General features: G+C 40.8%; 1 protein-coding gene across 1 annotated transcript in view; it reads left to right on the top strand.

Moving 5' to 3' along the window:
- The window catches only part of LOC109898821 (FERM and PDZ domain-containing protein 2-like), a 62,544-nt gene that overhangs the window by 6,168 nt on the left and 29,570 nt on the right, over positions 1–26,806 (top strand). The window contains 8 exon segments of the mRNA XM_031835007.1: positions 12,244–12,380; positions 13,591–13,754; positions 14,452–14,517; positions 14,821–15,000; positions 15,105–15,174; positions 16,303–16,392; positions 18,069–18,144; positions 18,657–18,810. Coding sequence (XP_031690867.1) covers positions 12,244–12,380; positions 13,591–13,754; positions 14,452–14,517; positions 14,821–15,000; positions 15,105–15,174; positions 16,303–16,392; positions 18,069–18,144; positions 18,657–18,810 — 937 coding nt within the window.

Raw genomic sequence — 26,806 nt, 5'->3', positions numbered from 1 at the left:
TAGGGGTCCAGATTTTGCAGCTCTTTCAGAACATCAGCTATCTGGATTTGGGTAAAGGAGAAATGGTGGGGGCTTTGGCGGGTTGCTGTGGAGGGTGCCGGGCAGTTGACCAGGGTAGGGGTAGCCATGTGGAAAGCATGGCCAGCCGTAGAGAAATGCTTATTGAAATTCTCAATTATAGTGGATTTATCGGTGGTGACAGTGTTTCCTAGCCTCAGAGCAGTGGGCAGCTGGGAGGAGGTGCTCTTATTCTCCATGGACTTTACAGTGTCCCATAACCTTTTTGAGTTAGTACTACAGGATGCAAAATTCTGTTTGAAAAAGCTTCCCTTAGCTTTTCTAACAGCCTGTGTATATTTGTTCCTAACTTCCCTGAAGAGTTGCATATCACGGGGGCTATTCGATGCTAATGTAGAATGCCACAGAATGTGTTTGTGCTGGTCAAGGGCAGACAGGTCTGGAGTGAACGAAGGACTATATCTATTCCTAGTTCTAAATTTTTTGAGAGGGGCATGCTCATTTAAGATGGTGAGGAAGGCGCTTTTAAAAAATAGCCGGGCATCATCTACTGACGGGATGAGGTCAATGTCATTCCAGGATACCCCGGCCAGGTCGATTAGAAAGGCCTGCTCGCAGAGGTTTTCAGGGAGTGTTTGACAGTGATGAGGGGTGGTCGTTTGGTCGCAGACCCATTACGGATGCAGGCAATGAGGCAGTGATCACTGAGATCTTGATTGAAAACAGCAGAGGTGTATTTGGAGGGCGAATTAGTTAGGATGACATCTATGAGGGTGCCCGTGTTTACTGATTTGGGGTTGTATCTGGTAGGTTAATTGATCATTTGTGTGAGATTGAGGGCATCAAGCTTAGTTTGTAGGATGGCCGTGGTGTTAAGCATGTCCCAATTTAGGTCACCTAGTAGCACGAGCACAGCTGGGGGCAGAGGGAGGTCTATAGCAAGCGGCAACAGTGAGAGACTTGTAAAAGGTGAATTTTTAGAAGTAGAAGCTCAAATTGTTTGGGTACAGACTTCAATAGTAATACAGAACTCTGCAGGCTATCTTTGCAGTAGCTTTCAACACCACCCCTTTTGGCAGTTCTATCTTGGCGGAAAACGTTATAGTTAGCAATGGAGATTTCAGGGTTTTTGGTGGTTTTCCTAAACCAGGATTCAGACACGGCTAAGACATCTGGGTTGGCAGAGTGTGCTAAAGCAATGAGTAAAACAAACTTAGGGAGTAGGCTTCTAATGTTAACATGCATGAAACCAAGGCTTTTACGTTTACAGAAGTCAACAAATGAGAGCACCTGGGGAATAGGAGTGGAGCTAGGCACTGCAGGACCTGGATTAACCTCCACATCACCAGAAGAACAGAGGAGAAGTAGGATAAGGGTACGGCTAAAGACTATATGAACTGGCCGTCTAGCATGTTCAGAACAGAGAGTAAAAGGAGCAGGTTTCTGGGCACGATAGCATAGATTCAAGGCATAGTGTACAGACAAAGGTAAGGTAGGATGTGAGTACATTGGAGGTAATCCTAGGTATTGAGTAATGAAGAGAGAGATATAGTCTCTAGAGATGATTAAACCAGGTGATGTTATCATGTGACAGGTTAAAGGAAATATTCATAGCCTGTTATACATTAAATAGTATTAGTAAGTTCATAGTATGTGAGGATCTTCGGTATCTAAGGTTAAAAAGAAGATGCATTCAGTATTAGTTGATAGAGATTGATAACATTCATATAATTGTGTTAAAGTTCAAATCTGTCAAAGGGTATGAATTGTGAGAGTAATGTGTAAACGTTATATTGATTACTTTATTTTGTGGTGCCTAAAAGTGTTAATCTGTCATCTACGAAATGCTCTTAATCTATGAGCCGGAGATCGATTGCTCTGGTCTCCACCCATATTCCTGGGGAAATCGCGGTCTTTTCTCATTGAAAAAGTTGAATTGAGAAACCAATACCGTATCACTCTCGTGATTATTTCTCCCCTGTTTTCAGGTACTTTATTGATGATAAAAAAGAGTAATAGAAATGTTATTACTTGCTAACATGTTAAGAGTGTTTAAGGTGTATCTTAGTAACATCTTGAGGAAGTTAGAGTTAAGTTTGCAGAGAGTAATATGAGCCCTGCTCGGTTGTAGCGAAGAATAGCATCGTACTGAGAGTAGCTGCCATCTTATTTCGATTGTGAATGAACATGTGCGTTGTTAATAAGATATTTTGCTGTGTTATTTGTATAATGGTTTTTCTGTTGTTTTGTAATGTGTTACTTTTGTGAAATGATTGAACTAAAAGTTTAATTGAGAAAACAATACCGTATCACTCTCGTGATTATTTCTCCCCTGTTTTCAGGGGCGTAACAATCGCATATGTAGGAGGTGGAATAACATGGTTGGTTAAGGCATATTGAGCAGGGCTAGAAGCTCTACAGTGAAATAAGACAATAATCACTAACCAGGACATTAATGGACAAGGCATATTAATATTAGAGAGAGGCATGCGTAGCCAAGTGAACATATGGGTCCAGTGAGTTGTTGGGCTGGCTGGGGACACGGCGATTCAGACAGTTAGCAGACCGATGCTAACAAGCTAACAGTTAGTAGGCCGGGGCTAAACAAGCTAGCAGCTAGTAGACCGGGGCAAGCTAGCAGTTAGCAGGCCGGGTTAGCAAGCAAGCAGTTAGCATGGGCTAGCAGTTAGCAGGCCTGGCAGCTAGCAGTTAGTAGATCGGGGCCGGGTTAGCAAGCAGTTAGCAGGGGCTAGCAGTTAGCAGACCAGGTTAGCAAGCAAGCAGTTAGCAAGGGCTAGCAGTTAGCAGACCGGGCAGGCAAGTTAGCAGTTAGCAGACCGGGTTAGCAAGCAAGCAGATAGCAGGGGCTAGAAAGTTAGCCTTTGGGGGACGTTGCGGTGGGGGTAAGTTTGTTTTTGCCTCTTCGTGCGGTGACGTCGATAGACGTCAATTGAAATGCTAATCCTTTGCACATGAACGCTCACTCATTCGGGAACAATTGAAATCAATATACTGTATATATATTTACGCTCAGTGTGTCGTTTTGATCGCTGGTGAAAAGTTTGTTTCTTTTGTAGAATTGCCCATCTCTCTCCTTCTCTCTCGCTCTCTCGCTCTCTCTCTGTTGTGGTTAGAGTGGATTGTTGAGTGACATTCCTTCATTCGTTATAGAATGGATATTTCGGCAGTTGTCGTTCTTCGCGTTCAATGTTCCCGAATTCCTAGCTGCAGACTAGTAATTAATATCAAAGACTTGTTCTTATTCTGTCGGTATCGATAGTCTAAGAGTTTACCCACGTGGTATGGGTAAAAGATTCTGCAATGGCCTGCAACCTTCATCCTCTCCTAATGGAGAAAAACATGGTCTGGTGATAATTTCTCAAAGTTGGGTTTTATTCGGAATTGCAGAAAAGGGGCTGTCCCAGGATGCCTGACCCTAACTGGGCTCAGGGGCGGTCCTCTGATTTAGTTCAAATCAAAAGGGAATTGGATTTTCCTTCATTAAACAGTCCAAAATCATATTACACAATTTTACAAACAGTATCATACTCACTCATTCATCTTATACAACAATTTGATGTAAACCTCATATCTGAGGCTATTATATAAACAGCATTATGGTAATGTGGCCACACCGTCTCCCATGAGCTTCCCCAAGTTGTAACAAACGGACCAGTTCGTAGCTGGATTCTTCACCGATCTTTTATACTTTCTCCGGAACATGAAATGTATTCGTACCTCTGTGAGGTGGAAGAAATTCCTTTGCTCTCTATGAAAATGTATTCCGCCTCTTATGTGACCATGTGGCAGGGTCTTCTCCTCAGGAATTTACAACCTCTCTCTGACCACAGCAGCCTAGTTGAAGGAGGAAAGGCGGGGGCAGGGAGAGGGGGATGGGGCTTGCTGTACCCAAAGAGAGCAACGTCATGACAAAGCTCTAACCAATAGTGAGGAGAAAAAAAGTATGTGTGTCTGTGTGTAGGTAAGTAAAGAAATAAAACAACAGTAAAAAAATATTTGAAAATAAGTGTAGCAAGGCTATATACAGACACTGGTTGGTCGGCCCAATTGAGGTAGTATGTACATGAATGTATAGTTAAAGTGACTATGCATATATGATAAACAGAGAGTAGCAGCAGTGTAAAAAGAGGGGTTGGGAGGAGGCACACAATGCAAATAGTCCGGGTAACCATTTCAGGAGTCTTATGACTTAGGGGTAAAAACTGTTGAGAAGCCTTTTTTGTCCTAGACTTGGCACTCCGGTACCGCTTGCCATGCGGTAGTAGAGAGAACAGTCTATGACTGGGGTGGCTGGGGTCTTTGACAATTTTTAGGGCCTTCCCCTGACACCGCCTGGTGTAGATGTCCTGGATGGCAGGCAGCTTTGCCCCAGTGATGTACTGGGCCCACTACCCTCTGAAGTACCCTCTGAAGTACCTGAAGTACCTTGCGGTCGGAGGAAGAGCAATTGTCATACCAGGCAGTGATGCAACCGGTCAGGATGCCCTCGATGTTGCAGCTGTAGAACCTTTTGAGGAGCTCAGGACCCATGTCAAATCTTTTTAGTTTCCTGAGGGGGAATAAGCTTTTTTGTGCCCTCCTCACGACTGTCTTGGTGTGTTTGGATCATTCTAGTTTGTTATTGATGTGGACACCAAGGAATTTGAAGCACTCAACCTGCTCCACTACAGCCCTGTCGATGAGAATGGGGACGTGCTCGGTGCTCCTTTTCCTGTAGTCCACAACCATCTCCTTAGTCTTGGTTACGTTGAGGGATAGGCTGTTATTCTGGCACCAGGTCTCTGACCTCCTCCATATAGGCTGTCTCGTCGTTGTCGGTTATGTCGTCAGCAAACTTAATGATGGTGTTGGAGTAGTGCCTGGCCATGCATTCGTGGGTGAACAGGGAGTACAGGAGGGGACTGAGCATGCACCCCTGGGGAGCTCCAGTGTTGAGGATCAGCGTGGCAGATGTGTTGCTACCTACCCTCACCACCCGGGGGCAGCCTGTCAGGAAGTCCATGATCCAGTTGCAGAGGGAGGTGTTTAGTCCCAGGTTCCTTAGGTTAGTGATGAGCTATTATTCAGTAATAGATCTAAACAAAGTTTAGCAATTTGTCCCAAAAGCCTATTGCTAGTTATCCATTCTAAAACTGACTGGAGCTCTATGTTAAGTTTCTCAGTTATTTATTTTACTGTTGCAACCTATGTGTACAGTATACTGTTAAGTTGTCAGCGTACATAGACACACATGCTTTATTCAAGGTCAATGGAAGGTAATTTGTAAAAACAGAAAACAATAATGGCCCTGGCCGGCTGCTTTGCAGTACACCACACTCAACTGAATTTGCACGAGACAGGCTTCCATTAACAAAAACCCTTTGTTTTTTATTTGATAGGTTTCTCTCAATGCATAATAAGGCAGGGGAGGAAAATCCATAACACCTATGTATTTCAACATTGGATAAGATCAATGACATCAAAAGCTGCACTTAAGTCTAACATAACAGCCCCCACAATCTTCTTACTATCAATTTCTTTCAGCCTTTAACCTATAATCAGTCATTTGTTTCAGTGCCGAGCATGTTGACTGCCCTTCCCTATAAGCATGCTGAAAGTCTGTAGTTAATTTGTCAGCTGTTTGAACCTTTAAAGAGTGCTCTACTATTCTTGGGTGGCGGAATGACCTTTGCCACCCTCCATGTCTGAGTGCTCACACTGTCTTCTAGGCTTAAATTGAGATGTGGCAAAATGGAGCCACAATGTATTCTGCTACCAACCTCAGCAATTTACCATCCAGAATATCATTTAAAGTACTCCAGAGCTTTTTACTATCATTCTTCATATAATTTATCTTGGTTCCATAGTATAGTTTCTTCTTCTTCTTTTTAGTTTAGTTATGTGAATTTTCAATTTACTATATGTTTGCCTACTATATGTCTGCTGTGTTGTCAGAATTATTTTTTTATTCCCTTTGCCTCATCCCTCTCAGCCATACATTTTTTAAATTCATAATCTATCCATGGGGATTTGGTAGTTCTAACAGTCAGTTTCATGATGGGCCTATCATGCCTATCAGTAACCGAAAGAAGCAGTTTCTTAAATGCTTCAAGTGCAGCATCCTGATGTTCCTCATTACACACATCAGACCAACAAATATTTTTCACATCTTCGACATAGGAATCATTACAAAACCTCCTGTATGATCGTTTATACACATTTGTGGTGGGAACTGGAACAAACTGTCACACACATTGATCCAGAGCATCCAAAACATGCTCAATTGGTGATATGTTTGGTGAGTATTTGGTGAGTAAGGAAGAACTGGAAAATGTTGAGCTTCCAGGAATTGTGAAACATAATAACATGAAACATAAACATCAGGATCTCATCATGGTTTCTCTGTGCATTCAAATTGCCATCGTTAAAATGCAATTGTCCGTAGCTTATGCCTGCCTATACCATATCCCCACCGCCACCATGGGGCACTCTGTTCACAACATTGACATCAGTAAACCACTCGCCCACACGACGCCATACACGTGGCCTGTGGTTGTGAGGCCGATTGGACGTACTGGCGAATTCTCTAAAAGGACGTCTGAGGCGGCTTATGGTATAGAAATTAACATTAAACTCTATGGCAACAGCTCTGGTGGACATTCATGCAGTCCACATGCCAATTGCACTCTTCATCAAAACTTGTGTAGTGTGATAAAACTGCACACCAGTCAGGTGGATGGGTTATCTTCGCAAATGAGAAATGCTCTCTAACAGAAATGTCAACACATTTTTGCCCAGAATGTGAGATAGATACGCTATTTGTGTGTGTTTAAAACTTCTAAGGGATAGGGAACAGTATTCAGAAGTTCAGATGACTGACGTGCACAAAGTAAACTGCCTGTTACTCAGGCCCAGAAGCTATGCATATAAAGGATATGCATATGATTGGTAGAATTGGATAGAAAACACTCTGATGTTTCTAAAACTGTTAAAATAATGTATGTGATTATAACAGAACTGATATGGCAGGCGAAAACTCGACTCTTTTTTGAATGGGAAATCCCAGATTGCAGTTCCTATGGCTTCCACTAGATGTCAACAGTCTTTAGAAAGGGTTTCAGGCATGTTTTTTGAAAAATGAGCTAGAATTTGTAGTTTTTCAAGGTGGCTCTCATTTTGACTGTAGTCTTGTGGCGAGCATGGATGAGGGCGCGCACTTCGTTATTTATCTCCGGTATTGAACACACTATTCTCCATCTTAAATGTTATCTTTTATTTACATATTAGGGTACCTGAGGATTGATTAGAAACGTTGTTTGACTTGTTTGGAGGAAGTTTATTGGTAAATTTTTGGATTCCTTTGTATGCATTTTGAACGAGTGGAACAGGTGGATTACTGAATCAAGCGTGCCAACTAAACTGACTTTTTTGGGATATAAAGAAGGACTTTAGAACAAAAACAGTATTTGTTGTGTAGCTGAGACCCTTGAGATTGCAAACAGAGGAAGATCTTCAAAGGTAAGTGATTTATTTTATCGCTATTTCTGACTTTTGTGAAGCATCTGCTGGTTTGGAACTGTTTTGAATGCTTTTGTATAATCGCATGGTATGCTTTCGCCGTAAAGCCTTTTTGAAATCTGACAAAGCGGCTGGATTAACAAGAAGTTAAGCATTTAAATGATGTATGACACTTGTATTTTCATGAGTGTTTAATATTAAACATTTTGTATTTAGAATTTTTGTATTTTGTATTTTGAACCTCCCAAATAAGTTTTAACATTTCTGGATTTTTATTTTATTTCAGATCATGGAACATGGGACCAACACTTACATGTTGCATTCGTATTTTTGTTCAGTGTAGTTTAGACCAATGATGCCCGGACACCTCCGTCTTGCGGTTTTGTTTGAAAAATATCAGTCAGTTAACATGACCTTTATGAATTATGAAGTCTTTATGTACTTGTTTTGATTACATACACTTTTAAAAATTCACATAAGGTTATCTCATTGGACAAAACATATACGATCTCCTAAGCCTGTGTTTACCACAGGCCTCGGCATTTATACAAAAAAAATTACAAAACCCCCATTCATTTCCTCATAGGCTTTGGCCAACGGAGTAAGTGCCTATTAAAAAGCCATTAGGTTACTAGTGCTTTCTACAGCTACTACTGTCATGCGGCTTTGATGGAACATGTCCTGTATTTTCTAGCGCTGGTTCTGGGGGTCAGACATATTAAGTTAATGGGGACTGTGAACACAGATCTTCCCTGCTCGGTATTGGCGGTCGTGCCTCTGACCTGATGCCTGTCAAACTGCGCGTGTGTAATCCAATTGACTTCTTAGTGCCAGGGCGGGCTAATAATAGTGGCAATTTACAGGAAGAAACCAAACGTTTTGAAACACCGTAACATTTCAAGGATCTGGTAATGGAAGAAATGGATTTGGCTGTTTTGTGTTGAGGCACTGGCATGGAGTACAGTTTGGTTACAGTCTTGCGTTGCTTGATGGACTGTAGCTCCTAGTTACAGAGAGGACGAGAAAACTACATGCACTGATCACAAGGATTATATTGGAGCAGTGTTGAAGACGCTAAGGATATTACTGAAGGTTCGAGTTCTTCACATATCGATTGTGACCAGGTAAAATGAAGCCCACATAAACAGAATGTTCTTCTTTCTATCTATTTAAACCGGGAAGTGTAATTTAGTATATCACCTGCTAATAAAATGAGATAATTGGATAGTTAGGGGCTGTTCTGTATCCTGTTGTAAACCCACTGTATCACTTTTGTTGTTGATACAAGTACTCCAAACTCCAACACACACACACACACACACACACACACACACACACACACACACACACACACACACACACACACACACACACACACACACACACACACACACACACACACACACACACACACACACACACACACAGTTCCCAGACTCACTCTCTATATTAGATATCCCTCTCAATGTCTGACACAAATATTTAAAATATAATTCAAAGTATGTCTTTGTCATTCACGTGACAAGAGGTACAGTTAGTGTCAGACCACGACAGTACAGTGAAGTTCACACGGCAGCTTTTGCTTTATGTCATTGGTTGTCATGATATGCGGGATTGTTGGCATGTGGCACATTTAAAGGGATACATCACCAAGCCTACTGTAAATGACTGGGAGCCACTGATTGTCTGATGTGTTGTGTGTTGTGGTGTAGATTCAAAGAAACAATGGAGAGTTTTATTTTTGTTAAATTTTTGTTTAGGCAGCATCCCTCCCTGCAGACCATTTTTGAACAGACACTTATCAGACAAGCTCAGAAATTATTTCAGACCCCTTCCATGTACTTCACTCCGAGTATCAGCTTCTCCCCTCAGGCAGACGCTATAGGGTCCCAATATGTGTGTATGCTGAACATGCATAAGCACTCCTTTATTCCCATGTCTATCAAATACCTAAACAGCGTAGTTGAGCTGTGTTAATACACCACTGGCATAATGTGGAAGGGCAGTGTGCAATATGCATTATGTATGTGGTTGTACGAGACATGTACAATATGTATGACATGGGTAATGTGTGTATTATGTTGAGTGTGTAATGTACAGTGTTTATTTTGGATACAGTCAGTAGTACTATATACAAAGTAGTCCTATCCTATTCTCTAATCTACTATTACATGTGCTACTATTCTACCAAGTTTATAGGGGAGCCTTCCCCTTCCTGGCTGATAGGGTTCTTACTTCCTGATTAGAGCTTTTCCCATTTATCTTTAAGGATTTTCTAGAAATGAGTGTGCTGCTGCACCTGAGAGGTTGCTGTCCACTGCTTTGTGGTGCTGAACTTCAGAATTCTGATTATCCCGCTGTTCGCTTCAGTGGTGTCTGCTATTTGTTTGCTTGTCTTTAGCACCCTCAGAACTTCTACACATGTGACAAAGTTGCTACAAATGTCTCAAACGGCCAACATGGGCCTAAGCGATGGACTGGGGCGTCACTCTGGAAAATGATGTTGCAGGGATGTTACTACTTGAACCATAATAACCAGTGGGAAGCCTCTTCTTGAACTATCCTGTAGTTTTCAATCCATATATTTTATTTAAAAAAATGTCTCCTATCAGTAGAATCAATCACATTGAAGATTGCAGTCAGAAGCCTACATTTCCATGGAGTGTGTCTGCCCCAAGTCCCACCATTCACCCTTGTACCACACAACCTGGGCCTAAAGTGACAGTGGCAGTGGTTTTGGAGTTGTATTTAAAATTGGTAGGAATTTACAGTATATCTGATCCAGAGCTTGTAATGGATTGCAACAAGAAAATGGGCAGGGTTGACCATCTTGACCAACTGAGGAGCTATCACAATGTTTGACACACAGACAGAAAATGGTGGAAGAGAGGGTGTGTGGTGTGCATCCGGAGTGGATGCAGTGCAAGAGTGGGAAATGTGTAGAAACCTCCTGAAGCTGTCATCAAGGCAAAGGGGGGCTACAATGTAGAATATAGTAAAAAATAAATAAAATCCCTTGAATGAGTAGGTGTGTCCAAACTTTTAACTGGTCTGTGTACTTCCATATATTTTTTCAACTGGTACCGGGGGATCTTCATACAAGTCATGAGGCCTGTGGGCGTCCTAGAACAAAACAACATGTACAAGTTCATAAGAGTCTCACCTTTCCACAGAGTGGTCATATTATTGTGTAGCCCAAACTATTATTGTGTAGCCCAACTGTATATATTTGTAATATTGACAATTACAACAATACTGAATGAACAATGAACACTTATTTTAACTTAATATAATACATAATAGTAACTGAAAGGTTGCAAGATAAAATCCACGAGCTGACAAGGTAAAAATCTGTCGTTCTGCCCCTGAACAAGGCAGTTAACCCACTGTTCCTAGGCCGTCAAAGAAAATAAGAATTTGTTCTTAATTAACTGACTTGCCTAGTTAAATAAAGGTCAATTTATTTGAACTTGCAACCTTCCGGTTACTAGTCCAATGCTCTAACCACTAGGCTACCCTGCCGCCCTAATATGGTCAAATATGGAAACTATCATTTCGAGAACAAAACTTTTATTCTTTCAGTGAAATAAGGAACCGTTCCGTATTTTATCAAACGGGTGGCAGCCCTAACATGCTGACCAGACCGGACACGTCACGTGCGCAAGCGTCGCAAAATAAATGTAGAAATCCATGTTATTCAATTATTGCACCCATACTGCTCGCATGCGCCAACAAGCATCTGCGTTGCCAAAGGCTAAAATAGAAGTCATTCCTATTTCTGACGCAGATCGCTCTGCAAGTCCTGCCTCTCCCATCTCCTCATTGGTTTATAGAAGCAGGTACCCACGTGCCATCTCCTCATTGGTTATACTCATGTGGGTGATTGAAAGACGAAATGTTTTGCCGGTTGTCGTGGTAATACTATGAAAGTGTAGATGCCAATCACCATATAAGTTCAAAGAAAAAGCCTGGAAGGAGGAGAGATGACTAGAAACGATTCGGTTGGCCGTTTTATGTGTGGATTAATTATCGGAGTAGAGGACCTTGTGCATTTCAGGTAAAATAACAACTCAATGTTTATATCCCAGGACAAATTAGCTAGCAACAGCAAGCTAACTAAATAGGACAAATTAGCTAGCAACTGCAAGCTAACTAGCTAAATTACCATACATGTTTAATGCTTTGAGACCTTTCCCCAAATTAATGTCATTGGTTCAGAGTTTGTTTTGATATTTTAACCTGCGTGTCGTGATCGCGTTTGGTGTAGGGGGACAAAATAAATTTATGCACGATAGCGCACGATGGCGCACGCGGCAGCCAGTTTGGGTTCCGTGTTAGTCTAAATATTGCTGTTACATTGCACAACCTTCAATGTTATGTCATAATTATGTAAAATTCTGGAAAAGTAGTTTGCAACAAGCCAGGCGGCCCAAACTGTTGCATATACCCTGACTCTGCATGCAATGAACACAAGAAAAGTGACACAATTTCCCTAGTTAATATTGCTTGTTAACATGAATTTCTTTTAACTAAATATGCAGGTTTCAAAAAAATATACTTCCGTGTATTGATTTTAAGAAAGGTAAAAGATGTTTATGGTTAGGTACATTTGTGCAGCGAATGCGCCTTTGTTAAATCATCACCATTTGGCAAAGTAGGCTGTGATTTGATGATAAATTAACAGTTGATAAATGTCTCATTTTCCAGGTGTGTGAGCAGGATGAGCAGAACATTTGTGACGCTAGGAGAGGTGTTGGAGACTCGAGGAGGTCCCCTTCTGGAGGATGAAGTGTGGTCCCTCCTCCTGGGCACCACAGAATCCCTGGTTGATGTCTCATACAAAGGTACGACTGATGTGCTAACTCACTACTATTAAATAATACTAATACTCCTCCTGGGAATCCTTACTGAAAAACCACATGATTTTGTATTAACTTCACATAAGATCACATGTGATCACAGAAAAACATTTTTGGAACACTTACACGCTTTGTGACCCTTCACCCTAATTACATGTAACAGATTTGAACCAAAATTCATATTCTATCAGGCAGATGGAGTTGACAGTTTATGGTTGTGACCATGGTGATTATAATGTTGCTTACAGACATTAAAGGTATTGTTGCACTACATGTAATGGGTACATGAATAAGGGGTCCTTATGGTACAGCTGACCATGCTCATTCCTGATTAATTTAGGATTTTAGGCAAATCTGACGGAGTAAACCACCTCTCTGGACAGATCTTTTGGGAATGTAAGTTTTGACATGAAAGATTTTTAAAGTCACATAGGGCTATTGCAATAAACTCCATAAGACAATTTTTCAGTTAATATCAATTTCTGCCAGTTATTTTTTTAAATTTTTGTGAGAGGTTGAAATTGAGATCCTTTTCTCCGGACAAGGGCATTTCCAGGCATTGAGCAGGCATGGAAATTATTGATATAGAAATTATTGTGAAAAAAACAACTCTTTTCACTTTTTCCCCCTAAATGTACATGTTTAGCTCAAATAATGCAACAAAATCATTTTCTTTACATCAAAATAAAGTTTCACTGCCGGACAAGGATTGTCCTGACTTTCAAGAATCCCTTTGCTAATTTCCTGCTATTCTACACATTTTACCATGAGCCTGAGAGAAAATGTTGCAGTTTTAAAGCTAATTTCAGTAAATTACAGTAAATTTGCTCATGAGCTTTGAGGGTCCCCAACCCCCAGAAGTCGGACCCCCCAGATAGCATAGCCATAGCATAGCTGTCTGGGGGGCCTGACCCCTGGGTTTGGGGGCCCTCAAAGCTTGTGAGCCCCCCGCTTTGCAATATTATTTGCTTTGCCAGTGGATCACATGTGAAATTCATATGTCATTTATGTAAGGGTACCCACTACAATACTGTTCTATACAACTACTAATAATAATGTCGTAACTACTGCATACTAAATACTACTTGCCACATGCTAACTAAGGGGATATGGATTTGTGGAGAAATATGATTTCGAGACATTGATCAGGTATTGCATGTCATTTCCAGTATCTTTATTTCTGTTCCCTTCTCAGGACATAACAGTATGTGTAGCATCATAAGCCCCTCCTCCCTTCTGCTCTCGGGCACCGGCACACTGGCGTTTAAGAACTGTGCCCTATCAGACGAGGCGTGCAACTTTACTGCGCCAGAAATGCTGCGAGGCTGTGCTTCCTCAACCAAAGATGTTATGGAGAAGGTAGCACACACCAGACACAAGTCCCAGCTCCAAACACACGTTTCCCGTAGGCACAGATCTAGAATCAGCTAACCCTCCCAAAATCCTATCCTTATATATCAGGGGGCATAAATGTAAACCTAACATTAGATTAGCGTCTATCACAATGTGGTTTCTGATGTTGACATTAGTAGCAGTTCTGCTGTTGATCGTTAGAGAGGTGTGAATGTGGTTTTTCATGGTTCACCTCAGAGAGAGAGAGGATTTACAGTATGATGTAATCCATCCTTCACATGGCCTCGGGCCAGCACCATTAACTAAAAGCATTAAAGGCACTATCAGCACAAACACTGCTGCAGCGAGCTAAGTCCTTGTACTGAAGCTAATACACAAGGGGGCAGCACTAACATACTGTGTGTGTGTATGTGTGCCATGTGCGTGTGTACTCCTGATACAGTAGATGGAAGCACTTACAGCAGTGAGCCTCAAGTAATAACTTGCACATAACCCCATCTAGTGGTACCCGAGAGGAAAACCGTTTTTTAAGTGCTGCCCTTGTGTAGACACTGCTTTGCCTGTGTAAACCAAACACAATACACCAGGATACACCATCTGCACTGTTGAGGTGAATTGTTTTGGCAAACAGGGGTGTTTTCAGAAGGATTTAATGTCTGACTCATATTAAGTGTCATGCTCTAATCTGTCTGTCTTCTGCCAGATGCTGGTGTATTCACTGGGTATGACTCTCTACTGGTCTGTCAATTATCATCTACCTCAGAATCAGGTGAGGCCATTTTCTTTTCAAACACCACATATAGACTTATAAGACTAATCAGAGCAGTGATACCAAATGTGGCTCTCTGATATTACTATGGCCCTCAATGTTAATTTATTTAAAATCAGAGAAGCATTAAACTTGTTACACAACAAAGTTAGTCTCTCAAGTCTTTCTCTCAAGCATGTTCTGTCTTCCAGTGGTTTCGGGCACACCACTACACTTCTCTTATTCTCTCTATTCCCGTATTGGTATTAGTACTTGGAGAGATATTGATACCTCGTCTATCGTCTCTATTCCTGTCTCTCCTAGCCGGTCCAGTTGAGTAACCACCTGAACGGCCTGCTAGTGAGTATGTGCGAGGACCTGGCCCACCGCAGGGTCAATCTGAACAGTATCCTGGAGTCCTGTGAGTCTCAGCACAAAGCCTCTCTCCTGCCTCCGCCCAACAGAGTAATACGACAGCTGGTGGAGGTTGTCTTTCACGAAGCTGTGAGTGTATGTCGGGGGGGATGGGGGGGAGTATATCTATGTGTATGTGTGTGTCTGTCTCTCTGTAATGCCGCAATCTAATCAGTAGAATGCTTTTCTCTCAGGTGGACCATGGGTCTGAGCCCTTTGTCCCACTGTGTGGGAGGAGTCAGATGATCAGAGAAAGGGTTAACGGTAAGGACCGCTTCTAAACGATCTCTATAGCCCTGTCTGGGATCTTGTCTGATTAGCTTTTTATGACATTATGTCCAGATCTTTCATTGGACCTAATCTCCAGACCTTACAATAAACTAATCCGGTAGTAGTACTAGTAAACTGGGACAGGTGAGAGTGTCCAGGTCCCCTATCACTGTTAGAGGCTCTTAGCTCTAGATTTGAACTAGTACCCTAACAAACAGGAGCATGACATCACCATACATCACATCCTCTGTCAGGTCTTGTTTCCATGATAACAGAGTGATAATAGTGGGTAATAGGGATAATAGAGTCGTAAACAAAAACAAAATTCTAATCCCCCTGACTGCCACTATATTATCTTCCCAATGTAATTTGACTTGTTTGCTTAGTTTTCAAAATGCTGAGTCTACCTTTAATCGCATCTAATAGTTTGGATTAGGTTGTTGTATGTCGCGTGTAAATGTAAAAAGGTCATTTTTACATTTTATTGTTACTGACAACACAAAGACGTAGACCACCTAAATTGTTCCTGCGGGAAGACTTTGGTAAAAAAGGATTAAGAGTTTAACCTTGAGGCACAGCAAGGATTAGGACCTGCAGTGATAACTAGTAATCTATGGATGCAGAGTTGATGCACACACACTTACAAACTCGAAGATGGAGTAGTTACCCCGTCAAACGGACAGGTAGCCATACTTACCCCTATTTCTCGAACTTTGTGTTAGAAGCAATAAAGAAAATAAACTGTAAACTCTTTGATCGCGGACCATACTATTTTGGCATCTATGGACTAACTGGCTTTAACGCCACAAACAAAGACATAGACAGCTAACGAAGCTGGGTAAGATTTGCATTTTTCAACTGAAAAAACAACAACACTGTGCTATGGAAAGTCTATGGTATTTATGGAACGTGGAACATTGATTTGAACCTTTAAACCAGGTAAAGCCATTAGTCACCTGGTTGTTTACCTGGGTTGTATTCACAAAGCACTAAACGAAAGAAAACTTGTTTCCATTTCCTTCTGCAAAACATATTCTTATGTTTTGCTACGATGTTCACTAATGAATACACCCCTGGTTTTACGTGTTGTTTTACCTGGTATTTTACCTGGTGTTTTACCAGGTAAGCATGATCGGTACCCTGACTACAGTGAGGGCTGTGCGGCTGGAGCAGGGAGCAGACAGTACTCTAACAACTCTGACACCAAGTCAGGTAAAATGCATGGGTTAGAATGCTTTGGTAGGAACAAATGATAGAAAGTGTTTTGAATAGGAGAATTAGTGTTCTTATTGGACAATTGTTTTCTCTCATTTAGTGACTCCTGAAAAAAATTACTGATGTACAGTCAATTCGGGAAATGACTTTTTCCACATTTTGTTACGTTACAGCCTTATTCTAAAATTGATTAAATGATTTACACACAATACCCCATAATGACAAAGCGACAACAGGTTTTTCGACATTTTTGCAAATGTATTAAAAATGAGAAACCGAAATAGCTTCTTTACATAAGTATTCAGACTCTTTGCTATGAGTGTAACGGCGTTCTTCATTTGTAGAAGGAAGAGAGTCGGACCGAAATGCAGCGTGGTGGTTACTCATGTCTTTAATGAAGAAAAAACGGAACGATACGTGAAATAACTAATAAATACAAAAACAACAAACGGAACGTGAAACCTAATACAGCCTATCTGGTGAACACTACACAGAGACAGGAACAATCACCCACGAAATACAAAGTGAAACTCAGGCTACCTAAATACGGTTCCCAATCCGAGACAACGAGAATCACCTGACTCAGATTGAGAACCGCCTCAGGCAGCCAAGCCTATACTAGACACACCCCTAATCAACCACAATCCCAATGCCTACAAAAACCCCAATAAGACAATACAATAACCCCATGTCACACCCTGGCCTGAACAAATAATTAAAGAAAACACAAACTACTAAGACCAAGGTGTGACAATGAGACTCGAAATTTAGCTTGGTACATCCTGTTTCCATTGATCATCCTTGAGATGTTTCTACAACTTGATTGGATCCACCTGTGTTAGATTAAATGTATTGGACATGATTTGGAAAGGCACACACCTGTCTATATAAGGTCCCATGTCAGAGCTTGAGAGGATCTGCAGAGAAGAATGGGAGAAACTCCCCAAATACAGGTGTGCCAAGCTTGTAGAGTCATATCGAAGAAGACTTGAGGTTGTAATCGCTGCCAAAGGTGCTTCAACAAAGTACTAAGTAAAGAGTCTGAATACTTACTGTATGTAAATGTGATATTCCCGATTTTCATTTGTAATAAATTTTCAAACATTTCTAAAAAACAGTTTTTGGTTGGTCGTTATGGTGTATTGTGTGTAGAATGACGAGGACAAAAATCTATTTACTCCATTTTAGAATAAGGCTGTAACGTAACAAAATGTGGATAAAGTCAAGGGGTCTGAATACTTAATGAATGCACTGTACATTGTGTGAATACATTTTGGATGTGCAAAGGGGTAGCTAGACAGAGCTCAGTGTTTTTAAAACTGTATATTTGTTATTACTGTACAACAAATTAGATTTCTATGTTTCACCTGTTTTTGAAGAATGTTGTAGACGGTCTAGATTAGGCACTCCTAATGGTTAATTTGCTCAGTACAGTTAGTGAGATAATATTGCAGTCGACCATGGAAGCTGCTGAAATGTGTCCAAAGGGAAACCTTCCTTTTTTTTGTAAATGAGTGATATGTGTATACTTTTTATTGAAAAGATTCAACAGTATAATGTGTGATATATGTTTAGAATATTTAAGTGTCTTTGAACGAAACATATGTTTGTATTAGGCCTATCTATTCCTTAAGTATGTGTTTTATCAGTGTCATTTGGTGTTTCTGTTACAGAGAGTTTACTTCACAAATCCTGGAGACAGAAACCCAGAAGTTCTCCCACCCCTGCATACCCACCTAACATAGACAGGTATACATGCCTAACAAAGCAGATAAACACACACACACACACACACATTTGCACAGACACACACACACACACACACACAAACAACTGTGGGACTGACCTGTGTGTGACCTCAGGCAGTTAACAACAAGTAAGACTCTGGGGAAATACGCACTCCCACATCCATTACTGTGTCCTATACAATAATGGACATAAATAAATAATTTTATGTTGATTGATGTTGTGAAAGTATTGGAAAATGTGGACAAGTGTTTAGATTTTTGGGGATTGAGGCGTACGGTTGAAGCACTTTTTCTGAACTTTCTATATCTGTCTCTCACTACCTGTCGTCTTTAACTTGAGTGTCTTTCGCTCATCTCCCTTTCTCCCCTCCCCTTTCCCCTTCTGAATGTTCTCTCGCTCTCTCTCTCTCTCTCTCTCTCTCTCTCTCTCTCTCTCTCTCTCTCTCTCTCTCTTTGAATCTCTCTTTCTGACTCTCTTCTCTCTCTGACTCTCTTTCTCCACTGTCCCTCCAGACTGCCACGAGATCTCAGACACATGGAAAGTAGCAGTAGCTGGCTGTGTCAGAGCCCCTACATTGGTTCCCCCTCAAAGGGTGCACCCCAACCCCACAGCCCCTTCATCACTTTCAGTAACTCCTCAGCCAGCCTCACCGAGAGGAAAGTCAAGGTAAATCTGTCTGTCTGTCACTCCATCCATCTGTCCATACATCCATCCATCCGTCTATGATCTATCTATGGCAGGGTTCCTCAACTGGCGGCCAGCAGGCTGAATTTGACCACCGGGGGATTTTATTTGGCCCCCCAGGTTTAATTATTTGCCATTAAAGACTGTAAAAAAAAACAGCAAATCAGCTCCAACTGATCTTCATTTTGGAAATCTGTTTCAAAGTATTCTCAATCATAACAAAGACATGTGATAGTATACATACAGTACCAGTCAAAAGTTTGGACACAACTACTCATTCAAGGGTTTTTCTTAATTTTCACTATTTTCTACATTGTAGAATAATAGTAAATATATCAACACTATTAAATAACACATATAGTAACCAAAAAAGTGTTAAACAAATCAAATCAATTTCATATTTTAGATTTTTCAAAGTAGACACCTTTTGCCTTGATGACAGCTTTGCCCACACTGAGCATTCTCTCAACAAGCTTCACCTGGAATATTTTTCCAACAGTCTTGAAGGAGTTCTCACATATACTGATGTCGTGTCTTGCACTATCATTAATGTGAAGACTTTTATATTGTCAAATCAATTCTCTATGTCTAAGTTGTTTAAAGAGTTACTATTTCCCGAATTGAACTCTCTTCAGATATTTTCATTTCTTACCAATAACAGCCACTTATTAATGTATTATTACCTCATCAGTCATATTCGGAATGTTGCAAACTCTTGGAAATCTAGCATAAGTGATGAATCAGCGGTATACCAATTGGCTTAACTATTTATTTCCTAACTAACTAAATAATCACACAGAAGTACATAAACACACAGGCTAGGTTATACATTGGTTACTAACATGATACAATGAAAAATCCCCAGTAGACTAAACCGATATGACGGCTTGTTACACCAAATGAAAAGGGAGGGGCATGTAAGAAAGAGTGGGTGAAAAGACAAAGGACTCTACTATCGTACACACAGCTGATACCTATGCTCATGGAAATGCTAATAGAGCCACTCATTCCAAAGGATTTCCCATTTACATATTTACGATTGTATGCCTTTGTTGTCTCTCTGTTGAAATCGCCGGTCCGTCTGCTGGAGAGTCAGTCGACAGAAAGTCTCTGGTTTGTCCCCCAGATCCTTTGTAGTTATACAGTTGAAGTCAGAAGTTTACATACACTTAGGCTGGAGTCATAAAAACTCATTTTTCAACCACTCCACACATTTCTTGTTAACAAACTATAGTTTTGGCAAGTCTGTTAGGACATCTACTTTGTGCATGACACAAGTAATTTTTCCAACAATTGTTTACAGACAGATTATTTCACTCAAAATTCACTGTATCAAAATTCCAGTGGGTCAGAAAATTACATACACTAAGTTGACTGTGCCTTTAAACAGCTTGGAAAATTCCCAAAAATTATGTTGTGGCTTTAGAAGCTTCTGAAATTCTAATTGACATAATTTGAGTCAATTGGAGGTGTACCTGTGGATGGCCTACCTTCAAACTCAGTGTCTCTTTGCTTGACATCATGGGAAAATCAAAAGAAATCAGCCAAGACCTCAGAAAAAATTGTAGACTTCCACAAGTCTGGTTCATCCTTGGGTCAATTTCTAAATGCCTGAAGGTACCACGTTCATCTGTACAAACAATAGTAGCCAAGTATAAACACCATGGGAGGATGCAGCCTCAGGAAGGAGACACATTCTGTCTCCTAGAGATGAACGTTATTTGGTGCGAAAAGTGCAAATCAATCCCAGAACAACAGCAAAGGACCTTGTGAAGATCCTGGAGGAAACAGGTACAAAGTGTCTATATCCACAGTAAAACGAGTCCTATATCGACATAACCTGAAAGGTTGCTCAGCAAGGAAGAAGCCACTGCTCCAAAACTGTTTTTAAAAAAAAGCCAGACTACGGTTTGCAACTGTATATGGGGACAAGGATTGTACTTTTTGGATAAATGTCCTCTGGTCTGATGAAACAAAAACAGAACTGTTTGGCCATAATGACCATCGTTATGTTTGGAGGAAAAAGGGGGAGGCTTGCATGGGGTTGGCAGCATCATGTTGTGGGGGTGCTTTGCTGCAGGAGGGACTGGTGCACTTCACAAAATAGATGGCATTATGAGGGAGGAAAATTATGTGGTTATATTGAAACAACATCTCAAGACATCAGTCTGGAAGTTAAAGCTTGGTCGCAAATGGGTCTTCCAATTGGACAATGACCCCATGCATACTTCCAAAGTTGAGGCAAAATGGCTTAAGGACAACAAAGTCAAGGTATTGGAGTGGCCATCACAAAGCCCTGACCTCAATCTTACATAAAATGTGTGGGCAGAACTGAAAAAGCGTGTGCGAGCAAGGAGGCCTACAAACCTGACTCAGTTACACCAACTCTGTCAGGAGGAATGGGCCAAAATTCACCCAACTTGTGGAAGGCTACCCGAAACGTTTGACCCAAGTTAAACAATTTAAAGGCAATACTACCAAATACTAATTGAGTGTATGTAAACTTCTGACCCATTTGGGAATGTGATAAAATAAATAAAATATTAAATAAATCATTCTTCCTACTATTATTCTGACATTTCACATTCTTAAAACAAAGTGGTGATCCTAACTGACCTAAAACAGGGAATTTATACTAGGATTAAATGTCAGCAATTGTGAAAAACTGAGTTTAAATGTATTTGGATAAGGTGGATGTCAACTTCCGACTTCCACTGTAGCTTCTGTCTGTTTTAATGGATATGTCAGACGTAACAAATACTCTCCTCTCATCTTCGGTTGAGTTTCCTAGACAATTTTACATATTCAGCTGCAGACTGTGAATGTGTAGTCTTTAGTTTTGTAGAGATGTTCTTCTTCTCTGTTGAAAGTTTCAAAGTTCTAGCCATTACATCCCTCTCAGCTCATGCTGTTGGTAAATTTTGTGGGAAGTGGGTTTTATACACTGCATGATGCCAATGTAATGTATGTGCTCACGTGGGCGTGGCCACTGTCTTGGTTAAGACTTCATATGAAAAACAATTATCTCGTTTAGAAGGCTAACGCCCATTAAAAAAGTAGTTTAATATTTCATCGTATATGATCTCCCACATTTGGATGTGACGCTGAAAACTGGGAAATATATACATTCAGAGATACAGTTATGTTGTTATGCTGACCTTCATGTGATCCCCAGATACAACTGATCTGACATAATTGGTCTTCGAGTACCCACGGACCACTCCAAATGTTTGGATTACAGAAATACTGTTTAATTATTCAACCTTTTGATGTTACCGTACTGCAATGTCTCTCTCTGTGGTAACAAAGGGATTTAACTTCAATTTCTGAGAGTGGGAGAGACAGTTTTCCTGCAGGTATTTATGACTGTCATAAAACTGTGGATAGAGAGAGAGAGGGGAAAGGGGGTGGCGCATATGATCCTCCCCCAAAGTGCACATCATGACACTGAGCACTTGTTGCAGTCCACTGCAGTCCAACTCATCCCAAACCATCTCAATTGGGTTGAGGTTGGGTGATTGTGGAGGCCAGGTCAGGTCATCTGATGCAGCACTCCATCACTCTCCTTCTTGATCAAATAGCCCTTACACAGCCTGGAAGTGTATTTTAGGTCATTGTGCTATTGTAAAACAATTGATAGTCCCACTAAGTGCAAACCAGATGGGATGGCGTATCGCTACAGAATACTGTGGTAGCCATGCTGGTTAAGTGTGCCTTGAATTCTAAATAAATTACTGTCAGTGTCACCAGCAAAGCACCCCCACACCATCACACCTCCTCATCCATGCTTCACGGTAGGAACCACACATGTGGAGATCATCTGTTCACCTACTCTGCGTCTCACAAAGACATGGCGGTTGGAAACAAAAATCTCAAATTTAGACTCATCAGACCAAAGGACGGATTTCCACCAGTCTAATGTCCATTGCTTGTGTTTCTTGGAGCAAGCAAGTCTTTTCTTATGATTGGTGTCCTTTAGTAGTGGTTTCTTTGCAGCAATTCAACCATGAATGCCTGATTCAAGCAGTCTCCTCTGAACAGTTGATGTGGAGATGTGTCTGTTACTTGAACTCTGAAGCATTTATTTTTGCAGCAATCTGAGGTGCAGTTATCTCCAATGAACTTATCCTCTGCAGCAGAGGTAACTCTGGGTCTTCCTTTCCTGTGACGGTCCTCATGACAGACAGTTTCATCATAGCGATGGATGGTTTTTGCAACTGCACTTGAAGAAAGTTCTTGAAATGTTCCATATTGACTGACCTTCATGTCTTAAAGTAATGATGGACTGTCGTTTCTCTTTGCTTATTTGAGCTGTTCTTGCCATAATATGGACTTGGTCTTTTACCACATAGGGCTATCTTCTATATACCACCCCTACCTTGTCACAATGTAACTGATTGGCTCAAACACATGAAAGAAATTTTCAAAATTAACTTTTAAGAAGGCACACCTGTTAATTGAAATGCATTCCAGGTGTGTGCAAAGCTGTCATCAAGGCAAAGGGTACCTTTGACAGTGCAAAGCTGTCATCAAGGGTGGCTACTTTGAAAATTCTCAAATATAAAATATATTTAGATTAGTTTAACACTTTTTTGGTTGTAACATGATTCCATATGTGTTATTTCATAGTTTTGATGTCTTCACTATTATTCTACAATGTAGAAAATAGTAAAAAATAAAGAAAAACCCTTGAATGAGTAGGTGTGTCAACACTTTTAACTGGTATTATATGTAAGCAAGGTTTCACATGATTATGTTTTAGTCAAATTTGCTTTAAATGATGTGCAGCTGATAAAGGCTTCATAAAGCCTCCATAAATCCTTCATTAACACTACATAAATGTGTTACAAATCATCTACAACTATGTGTTATGCTTTATGAAGCACCCCACATAGCCTGGTTCCTCTCTAGGTTTATTCCTAGGTTTTGGCCTTTCTAGGGAGTTTTTCCTAGCCACCGTGCTTCTACACCTGCATTGCTTGCTGTTTGGGGTTTTAGGCTGGGTTTCTGTACAGCACTTTGAGATATCAGCTGATGTACGAAGGGCTATATAAATGCATTTGATTTGATTTGATTTATAAAGAGTTCAAAAATGCATGTGTAAGCAGAATGAAGGCTGAAGCCCATGTGAGTGTACAAAGCTGGATCAATATCAAATTGATCATTGGACATGTAAATACAGAACGTAAACAGAATCTGTGTGGATTAAGCAAGGTAAACCAACAGGATGTGTCTGGTCTGGGCCATGTCTGATCTTGTGAAGGCTACTGGACATGCACATGGGTTAATCATATATAGACAAAACAGGTCTGAACTTGTGAAGTCCTTTGGACAGGAACATTAGCATGTCATGCCACCAATAGAATCTATGCCCCAATATCTGAGCCAATAAGAGAATGGAAATTATGTAACAAAACAAGATTCGTAAAATGGGGTGATGATGTTATGTAAGGGTAAGACTGTATAAAAACCTAGCACTAAGAATGAAGATTCAGTTCTTCCATGGAACTGCTCGGCTTCTGTTACTTTTGTAATAAAAGTCTAATTGAATTTACTAACTCCGGTATCTGAGAAGTATTTGATTAAACATTTTCCACAACATTTGCGGGTTTTCTGGTGTGCAGTAAGCACACATGATGTGATTTGGCCACCAATGGACTGGGTGAAGTAAAAGACCAGCAACACTGTATTATTCAGAGCCGAATGAAATGACACCGCATAATACATATCTAGCCTGCATAACACTTTATAGACTTATTTGTCGATCTGTAATGCTAGCTAGCTGTGCAGCCTGTTTGCAATGGGCAGCAAGCTAGCTAGATATTTCTAGCTAGTAGTGCTGAAGAGACATTATTCAAGTCGAAGTTGAATATTAGTAGTGGTGAAGGATCTGTTATCCAGCCAGCTCAAACATAACTTCAGGACTTCAGTCAGTCTGCTGGTGAAGGATCTGTTATCCAGCCAGCTCAAACTTAACTTCAGGACTTCAGTCTGTCTGCTGTCTGCAGGTCAACATAAAATATCAATAGCATCTACCCAACCTCTTAGCTGAATGGTTATTGACACGTTTGTACTACAATGTGTGGGACGTTTATTTTGAAAATGTTCTGACATTTCGTGACCTGGAAGCACTTTTTTAGTGTTGCTGATGAGTCGCTGATCATGTGAGGAGTTCACAAATCAAAGGCCCCATGTGTACTGCCACTGGACAGCGAAAAACAGGTAAGTTAACCTTTATTGTAATTTAAATTAGCTTGTAGTAGTAGTTAAGTGCTGAGTTACATTACAAACAATTTCGGTGACTTCACAGCAATTGCTCTCTAGCCAACATTTTGCTAGCTAGAATGCTCAGCTAAATGCAAATCCCCCTAGATACAGCCATGTCTCAGTCATGCCAAGAGATCTGTACATGAAAGAATCTGTACATAATACGAATTGAATCGAGTTCTCATTTAGAGTTTCTGGTGCACAGAATCTCCCTTATCCAGATGGTGTGACAAAGGAATTTCCTAACAGACCTGCTAACTTATTTTGTTGTTACTTTTAAGGTTGGAACCAACATGCAGTGCCTCCAGCAGGAAGAGAGGCTAGAACCATTTGTCTGCCAGCACAGGGACAAGCTACACTATTCACAGCCCTGTGTAAAGTTCAATGTAATTTTATTGCCAGAATTTTTGAAACTTTTTGAAACTATTTCTATTGTTTTAACAATGTACAAATAAATGGAAATGTATGGTTTAAACATGTCTTTAATGTTTATTTGCTTTAGCTGTTAGTGATAATTCCCTAAGTGTTTACATCATTGAGCCTTTATGTATTGGTTATGAATGCCCAAAGGTGTCTGACTTTATAGTAAGTAAAGCGTCATATGATATAAGACATTTATATATGTGTTATGAATGACCAAAGGAGTCTGAGTTTAAATTAAGTACAGCCTCATGCGATATAGAGTCTTTATGGATGTGTTATGAATTATCTGTTAGGTTCTAAATATCAGTCTAAACTCAACTGACACTATGAAAGCTTAAACCAAGTTTCAGCCCTGCCACAAAAGGACCAGCTGACATCATGTCAGTGATTCTCTCGTTAACACAGGTGTGAGTGTTGACGAGGACAAGGCTGGAGATCACTCTGTCATGCAGATTGAGTTCAAATAACAGACTAGAAGCTTCAAAAGGAGGGTGATGCTTGGAATCATTGTTCTTCCTCTGTCAACCATGGTTACCTGCAAGGAAACACGTGCCGTCATCATTGCATTGCACAAAAAGGTCCTCACAGGCAAGGATATTGCTGCCAGTAAGATTGCACCTAAATCAACCATTTATCGGATCATCAAGAACTTCAAGGAGAGTGGTTCAATTATTGTGAAGAAGGCTTCAGGCGTCCAAGAAAGTCCAGCAAGCGCCAGGACCGTTTCCTAAAGTTCAACTGCGCAGTATTCAACTGCGGGATCGGGGCACCACCCATACAGAGCTTGCTCAGGAATGGCAGCAGGTAGGTGTGAGTGCATCTGCACGTACAGTGAGGCAAAGACTTTTGGAGGATGGCCTGGTGTCAAGAAGGGAAGCAAAGAAGCCACTTCTCTCCAGGAAAACATCAGGGACAGACTGATATTCTGAAAAAGGTACAGGTATTGGACTGCTGAGCACTGGGGTAAGTAATTTTCTCTGATGGATCCACTTTCCGATTGTTTGGGGCATCTGGAAAAAAGCTTGTCTGGTGAGCGCTACCATCAGTCCTATGTCATGTCAACAGTAAAGCATCCTGAGACCATTCATGTGTGGGGTAGCTTCTCAGCCAAGGGAGTGGGCTCACTCACAATTTTGACACAGCCATGAATAAAGAATGGTACCAACACATCCTCCGAGAGCAACTTCTCCCAACCATCCAGGAACAGTTTGGTGATGAACAATGCCTTTTCCAGCATGATGGACCACCTTGCCATAAGGCAAAAGTGATAACTAAGTGGCTTGGGGAA

The sequence above is a fragment of the Oncorhynchus kisutch genome, linkage group LG11 (assembly GCF_002021735.2).
Source record: "Oncorhynchus kisutch isolate 150728-3 linkage group LG11, Okis_V2, whole genome shotgun sequence".
Classification (NCBI taxonomy): domain Eukaryota; kingdom Metazoa; phylum Chordata; class Actinopteri; order Salmoniformes; family Salmonidae; genus Oncorhynchus; species Oncorhynchus kisutch.
Note: the sequence above shows the minus strand (reverse complement) of the source record. Positions and strands in the feature narration are given on the sequence as shown.